At 42.3% G+C, this 8370-nt stretch overlaps 1 protein-coding gene across 2 annotated transcripts in view; it reads right to left on the bottom strand.

Moving 5' to 3' along the window:
• Positions 1-6398: 6398 nt before the first annotated feature.
• The window catches only part of Atp6ap1l (ATPase H+ transporting accessory protein 1 like), a 21971-nt gene continuing 19999 nt past the window's right edge, over positions 6399-8370 (bottom strand). For both annotated transcript variants that reach the window (XM_026783783.1, XM_026783782.1), the window contains exon 7: positions 6399-6808. In XM_026783783.1, the coding sequence (XP_026639584.1) occupies positions 6506-6808 (303 nt within the window). In that variant the 3' untranslated portion in view covers positions 6399-6505. The remainder of the gene's footprint in view (positions 6809-8370) is intronic.

The following is an 8370-nucleotide window of genomic DNA, read 5'->3' as shown; positions in this document are numbered from 1 at the left end:
AGATCCGCCTGCCTCTGCCTCCCGAGTGCTGGGATTAAAGGCATGCACCACCATCGCCCGGCTTTGGATTTGGTATTTTTTTAAAAAAATCATAAATAAAGAAAGTTAAAAAGAAAGAAAAAACAAAAGAAAGAAAGAAAGAAAGAAAGAAAGAAAGAAAGAAAGAAAGAAAGGAAGGAAGGAAGGAAGGAAGACAGAAAGAAAGAAAGAAAGAAAGAAAGAAAGAAAGAAAGAAAGAAAGAAAGAAAGAAAGAAAGAAAGAAAGAGAAAAATAATTGAAGAAGACTGAGACTGGTGCAGAAGAATTGTCTGTATTCTGTAAATCATGTTTTAAATAAATGTTGATTGGCCAGGCAGAAAGTATAGGTGGGTCAACCCGACAGGAAGTAGAGGTGGGGCGATGAGAACAGGAGTATTCTGGGAAGCAGGAAGTTCTCTCCACAGTTCTGCCCAGACCACCAAAGAAGCAAGATGTGAGCTGCCCTGCTGAGAAAGGTACCGAGCCACGTGGCTAACATAGATAATAATAATAGGTTGATATAAGTTACAAGAGATAATAAGCAGCCTGAGCTAATGGGCCAATCAGCTTATAATCTTATGGAGATCTCTGTGTCATTTTCTTTGGAGCCTGCCGGCTGTGGGGAACTAGGCAGAAACCCCAACAAACTGGCCCTCATGTTACATGAGATGGGAAAACCTCCCATGCTTGCTCATAAATTGGCAGAATTCATATTGTAAAAATGCTATTTTATTGAAATTAATATTCACTGTTATTTCCACCAAAACTTCATTGACATTCTTCCCATAACTAGAGAAACAACCCTAAAATTAGTATAGGAAACTAAACATCTGGAATAGCAAGAACAATACTGAGCAGGCACTACAATTATCACAATACCTGTTTTCAAACCATGTGACAAAGCCATAGTGACAAAAACAGCATGATGCTGGCACCAAAGCAGATCTGTACCAGTGGACAGAATAAAGGACCTAGACACAAACCCACAAAATTCGTCACCGAAGTATTGAAAAAATTGTCAGAAACACACCTTGTTGGAAATGGATTCACATAAGCCTTGCTCATGTTGCTTTATCATGGTGGTTCTCAACCTGTGGGCCATGACCCCTTTGGCAAGGTCAAACAACCCTTTTACAGGGGTCACCTCAGGCCATCAGAAAACAGATATTTAAATTACAATGCATACACTAGCAAAATCACAGTTGTGAAATAGCAATAAAAATAATGTATGGTTGGGGTCACCACAACATGAAGAACTGTATTAAAGGGTCACAGCATTAGTACGGTTGAGAACCACTGACTTAGAGGGCCTTGTTTTATTGGTATCCTCCATCCCCTCTGCTCTTACACCCTGCCTGTTTCCTCTTCCATGGGGTTCCCTGGGCCCTGAGGGAAAGGATTTGACAGGGATCCCCATTAAAGCTGAGCATTCCAAGGTCGCTCATTCTCTGGGTAGTGTTTGCCTGTGGGTCTCTATATTCCCGTCTGCTCCAGGAGGAAGCTGCTTTGATGATGGCTGAGCAAGGCGCTGATCGATGAGAACAGCAGAAAGCTATTAGGAGTCTTTTTATTACTACATCCTTTAGTAGAGTAGCAATATTGGTTAGATCCCTAGATATAGGTCACAGGAGTGTCTAGTCTCGGGCTCTTGGTCACCTAAGCAGCATCCAGTACAGGTTTCATCTGTGGAGAATATGTGTCAATCAGATGTTGGTTGGTTATTCCCACAAGCCTTGTGCCACCATATCTTGCACACTGGCATATCTTGCAGAGAGTTCACCATTATAGATCAAAGGGTTTGTGCTAGCTTGGTGTTTACACTTCTCCTTTGGTAGTATGCAGAGAACCTGTACCAAGACACTAGCCCATGAAGGTTCTAGGTAGACACCAGCTTGGCTCATACATGTTCAAGTGTTATTGTCAGCATTAGGGCCATACAATCAACTGTGGAGAGCAACCTATAGTCTTGGCAACAGTTGGGGTTCTGGGGGTTCCATGGGACCCCTTTGGTCAACAACTCAATTAGATGTAATTCAGTTCCAGTACTGGAAGCTTTGTTTGGTGACAGAAATGTCCATTTGGGGCTCTGTCTCCCCCATTATATGTCAGTTTAGTTTAGATCATTTTCATACACACACACACACACACACACACACACACACACACACATATTTTAGGAAGCTTTTGCTTTGTCATACTTCCACACTACCCCTGAAATAATCCTTAGTTTTAGCTCTCCCTCCCCATATTCTCTCCCTCATCCCTCTTTGTCCTCTTTCTCCCTGCTTAGTCCTCCAAGTCCATCGATCCCTATGTCTGTTTCCTAGGGAGATCTATCTGTTCCCCTTAGTCTTTTCTCTATACCTAACAACTATGGCTCTAAAGATTATAGCTTGCTTATCATTGACTTAATAGCTAATATTCATGTATATAAAAATACATGCCAGGTTTAGCTTTCTGGGTCTGGGTTAACCTTACTCAGAATGTCTTTTTTCTAGTTCCATCCATTTTCTCACAAATTTCATTATTTCATTTTTAAAGAGCTAAACAATATTCCATTGTGTGAATGTGCCACATTTTCTTTATTCATTCATTTGCTGATGGTCATCTACGTCTTTTCAAATTTTTAGCTATATGAATAGAGCAACAATGAACATGGTTGAGCAAATGTCTCTCTTGTAGGATGAAGTACCCTTTGGGTATATGCCCAAGAGTAGTATAGTCATATTTTGAGGTATATCTGTTCCCATTTCCCTGGGGAACACCACACTGATTTTCATAGTGGATATACAAGTTGCCCGTCTCATCCACAATGGATGAGTGTTTTCTTACCCCAATCCTCACCACCTTGAGCTGTCACTTGTTTTATTGATCTTAGCCACTCTTACAGGTGTAAGATGAAATCTTAAAGAGGTTTTGATTTGCATTTCCCTGGTGATTAAGGATGCTACCATTTCTTTAAGTGTCTCGCAGCCTTTGAGTTTCTTTTGAAAATTGTTCATTTAGATATGCACCCCATTTTTTAAATTGGGTTATTTGTTTTCTTGATATCCTGGGTCTTTGTATGTTTTGTATATTGCCCCTCTATCAGATGTGTAGCTTGTAAAAATTCTTTTCCCATTGTGTAGGTTGTTGTTTTGTCCAAATGACAGTGTCCTTTGCCTTACAGAAGCTTCTCAGTTTCCTAAGGTTCCATTTATTAATTGCTGATATTAGTGTCTGCACTATTCGTGATCTGTTCAGAAACCCTTCTCCTATGACAGTGAGTTCGGGGCTATTCCCCCACTTTCTCTTCTTTCTGGTTCAGTGTATCTGATTTTATGTTGAGGTCTTTGATCCATTTGGAGTTAATATTTGTGCAGGGTAATTAGTATGAATCTATTTTGATTCCTCTATATACAGACATCCAGTTCAACCAACCCCATTTGCTAAAGATTCTGCCTTTTTATCTAATGTATATCTTTGGCTGCTTTGTCAAAAATCAGATGTACATAGGTATGTGGATTTATGTCTGAATTTTCATTTTTATTCCATTGATCAACTTGTTGGTTTCTGTGTGATATCATGCTATTTTTATTACTATAGCTCTGGAAATCAACTTAAAATCAGGAATGATGACACTTCAGTTCTTTTTATTATTATTACTCAGGATTGTTTTAGCTAAACTGATTTGTTTGTTTGTTTCCATATGAAGCAGAAAGTTGTCCTTTCAATATCTGTGAAGAATCGTGTTGGAATTTTGATGAGGATTGTTTTGAAACTATAGATTGCTTTTTGTAAGATAGCCACTTTAATCCTTGATACATATTATTTTATTGATACTGTTATGTAGCCTATTGATACATGAGCATGGGAGATATTTCCATCTTTTGATATCTTCTTTAGTTTCATTCTTCAGTGTCTTAAGGTTTTTATCATACAAGTCTTTCACTTGCTTGGTTAGATTTACCACATGATATTTTATGTTATTCGAGGCTATTGTGAAAGGTCTTGTTCCCTGATTTCCTTCTCGGTCCATTTGGCATTGTATGTAGGAAGGCCACTGACTTTTGTGAGCTACTTTTGTAACTAGCTACTTTGCTAAAAGTGTTTATCAGCTGTCAGAGTTTCACAGTGGAATTTTTAGAGTCACTTATGTGAACTACCATGTCATCTGCAAATGGGGAAACTTTGGCTTCTCCTTTCCTTTTGATCTCCTTCAAATACTATATTGAATAGATGTAGAGAGAGTGGACAGTTTTGTCTTGCTCTTTATTTTAGTGGAATTTCTTTGAATTTCTCTCTATTTAACTTGATGTTGGTTATAGATTTGATGTAAACTGCTTTTATTTTGTTGAGGTGACCCTTATATCCCTAAACTCTCCAGGATCATATTTACTGATTTCCATATGTTGAATCATCCCTGCATCTCTAAGATAAAGCATGATTATGGTGGGTGATCTGTCTGATGTGTTCTTGGATTCAGTTTGCAAGTATTTTATTGAGAATATTTGCATCCAGGTTCATAAGGGAAATTGTTCTGTAATTCTTTCTTTGTTTGGGTCTTTATGTAATTTGAATATCAGGGTAATTGTGTCATTTTATTGGGACAATGTTCCTTGTGATTCTATATTGTGGAATAGTTTGAGGGATATTAATTAACATTAAATCTTTTTTGAAAATCTGGTAAAATTCTATAGGAAAACCATCAACCAAAAGAAATGTTCAGCAGATGGTTGTATCAGAAATGTCAAAGCTCATCACCCACTGCTCCTCTTCTAAGTGGGCCCTGGAGAGCGGACCCATCACCACAGCCTCCAAAATGCCATTTCTTTGGTGCACTCCGAGTTTGGTGGGAGGGCAAGCCTAGGTCATGTGCACAGTCTGGAGGGGAAAATGCAATGTCAGCTCTGTCGCGAGGAAAGCACCTTCCTGCTTTGGAGAGATGGAGAATGAACCAGTCTTCAATGTTCAAATTGTCTGGGAACTGAAAGGGATTGCAGAGTCTATGAGGGGAACATGGGAGTAAGAACGTGGTGGTGACTCCAAATGGCCACTAAGCGTGTTCAGAAGACAGTTCCCATGGATGGGGCTAAGAGGGACTCATTCAGCAGCATTCAAACAGCATGAAAACCGTGCATCATCTGCTACTGAAGGGACAGCCTGCAGAAGTCTGCTGCCCACAAATAGGGCCAACCGGGCTCATAGCCAGATGGAAAGGGCATGATTGTCACCCCTACCACACAGTTAAGGCTGTGCTGCTTCTGAATGGCAAAGCCCTTGACAAGGCAGTTTAAGAGTAACAGATGGACAGCAGCTTTCCAGAAGCAATTCTAGGAAAGAAAGAAAAGGAAGACTGCTTTCTAAAATGAAACTACAATATAATTCCTGAGGGGGGGGTGTAAACTGTCACAATACACTTAAAGATCTGAACTTCTCCTGCCGCCTCTCTCCCCTTCCCTAGTGGTTTTGTCAGGGTTTCTATTGCTGTGACGAAGCACCATGACCAAAGCAACATGGGCAGGAAAAGGTTTATTTGGCTTATGATTCTACATCACTGTTCATTACTAAAGGAAGTCAGGACAAGAACTGAAACAGGTCCAGGGCTTAGAGCCAGAAACTGATGCAGAAGCCATGGAAGGGTGCTATATACTAGCTTGCTCATCATGGCTTTCCCAGTCTTCTTGTGTCATGGGAATGCCCCTGTACGCTATGAATATGCTTTATTAGCATTGGTTAATAAAGAAGCTCCTTTGGCCTATGGCCAGGCAGAACAGAGTTAGGCAGGAAAACAAAACTGAATGCTGGGAGAAAGAAGGCAGAGTCAGGCAGGTGCCATGCAGCTGCTGAAGGAGAAAGATGCCAGAATTTTATGGGTAAGCCACAGCCTCATAGTGATACACAGATAATAGAAATGGGCTAATTTAAGATGTAAGAGCTAGCTAGAAATATGCCTGAACCATTGACCAAATAGCGTTGTAACTAATATAGTTTCTGTGTGATTATTCGGGTCTGAGCAGCCAGGAAACCAAAGCAGAGTCTCTGTTTCTATTCTCTCTTACAGAAGCCAGGACCATCAGCCCAGGGAAGGCATTGCCCACAATGGAATGGGCCCTCTCCCATCAGTCACTAAGAAAATGTTCTACCAACTTGCCTACAGCTCACTCTTATGGAGGCGTTTTCTCAGTAGACATTCCTCCTCCCAGTGACTACAGCTTGTGTCAGGTTGATGTAAACCCATCCTTTCTTTTCCTCTTTCTTTGTCATGCCCAAGGCATCGATCCTGCTTATCCCTGTGGGATCTCTGTGGGGTCCCTTGAGATAGTTTTGTACTGCCCAAGATCTAACTAGCAAAACCAATAGATGCTAAAAATCAGCTCATTGCCAAGGTATTTCCTTTTTTTCTTTCTTTTTTAATCAAACAATACACAAGTCAGACAACACAGAAGAGAACAATGTCTTTCAGACCTGGGTGTGGCCCTGGTGAGGAGACAGAGATTCAGGCTGCTAAATATAGATTTTGCAGATCTGTTGGCTCCTCAGCTCATAGCACTCAGCTCCCTGGCTCCCCAGCAGCTCCTTCTCCTCCCCTGTGTCTAGCTCGCTTCGAGGAGGGAAGTGCACAGGAGACGTGATGAACTCATAGTGACGGTCCAGATAACGCAGGTAGATGAGCATGTGCAGGGCATAGGCCAGCACCAGCAACAGAATCAGGGACATGGCCAGGCCAATGAGAACAGCAGGTGAGAAGGAAGAGCCACAGTCCCGGGCCTGGGCAAACTGTGCCCCCTTGATGGAGAAGCCTTGGATCTGTGGAAAGAAAGAGAAGATTGGGTGTAACCTATGCCTTCCATCTAAGAATCATTTCTCATTGTGCTGGTGATTCTGGGCCCAGTTAACCAAATTTTATATAGTGTGGTTAGTTTTTAACTGTCAACCCCTTAATCTGGAACCACCGAGGAGAAGAGTGTCAGGGAGGGAATGTGTATATCAGATTCCCCATGGATATGTCTGTGGGGCAGGATCGTCTGAATTATGTAAATTGGTGTGTTAAGATCCAGTGCACCGTGGATGGCACCATTCCCTAGGTTTAGGTCACAGACTGTGTGAACGTGAGATGCGTGGGCTGAGCGGCGTGCGGGCAGCTATGCTCTTGACTGTGGAAATGGCTGGCTGCCTCAGGTTTCCACTGTGGTGACTTCTGAAGTGATGGGCTGGAACCTGGAGCTGTGAGCCAAAGGCAGTTTTCTCCCTTACAAAATGGCTTTGAGAGGGGGTGTATTTTACCAAGCAATGGAAAAGGTGACTAGGGCACATACCACCACCAAACTATAGAATGATTTAAGCACCTGATCTGATAGTGATGATTCTGCTGATTGGGACTGTGAAATTGTGTTTGAGGGCTCACAGTACAGCCTGACTGGCCCCAAGCTCACTGGATTCTTCAGCTTCGGCCTCATGGTTCTGGGAATGCAGGCAGGAGCCACCATCCCTGGCTTGAAACTTGATTTGAAAGCAAAAGCCACCAACCACTCTGAGATGGATAAATTGTGGCAAGCAAGCCTCCTGCAATTCAAGACTCTGAGATAAAACTTCTTGTAATCTGGTTTCTAGGACTGTTTGAGCTCCTATTAAACCACACTCCTGCTGTGTCTCCAACTCAAAGCAAGCTCTGGGTTTGAGAAGTGCAGCCTCTGAAGTCACTGACAGGAAGAGGTTGGAAGGCGTCTCTGAGGGAGATCATGGGTGCTGAGATGGAAAAGGACACATGTGAAGACCTAGTGCATGCCAGCCACTACTCCTTCCCTAGTTTAGTCTTCATGGCATGACTTGAGATTGGGGCTCAGCAAAGTTCAGTAACTCACCTGGAGTCACATGGCAGAAAAAATGTGTTGTGATAAAATTTATACCTGGGAAGCCTGATTTCATCCTCAGACTCAGTTGATAACTCCAAGGCTTCTGGTGTCTTCTATCTCTGCTCCTCTTATCACTACCATCGAAGGCTTTACTTGAGTTACACACAAATACCGTACCATTTTCCATAAGGGACTTGAACATGCATGGATTTGGTACCCACGGGAGGGATTAGGGTCAGTTGAGGGATAGATGTTTATTCTGTAAGAAAGACCAGCAAACCCGCAGTGTGAACACTCCTTTCCCCTGGCCTGAGCTTGCATTCTTGCCTCTGTTTACATTCCAGGTGCTTCCACAAGACTAGAATATACGTTTCCTGTGGGGCGACTGCTGTCATGCAGACACGGTGCACAACCCAGAGGAGGACTGTGCTCTGCACAGCAAGCTTTCTGGAGTGTTGGAGGCCCTGTGAATAGATGCTGGAGTGTTGGGGCCCTGTGAATAGACGCTGGAGTGTT

This window comes from Microtus ochrogaster, chromosome 19 (assembly GCF_000317375.1).
Source record: "Microtus ochrogaster isolate Prairie Vole_2 chromosome 19, MicOch1.0, whole genome shotgun sequence".
NCBI lineage: Eukaryota > Metazoa > Chordata > Mammalia > Rodentia > Cricetidae > Microtus > Microtus ochrogaster.
The sequence above is the reverse complement of the archived record's forward strand: the minus strand, read 5'-3'. Positions and strand labels throughout refer to the sequence as shown.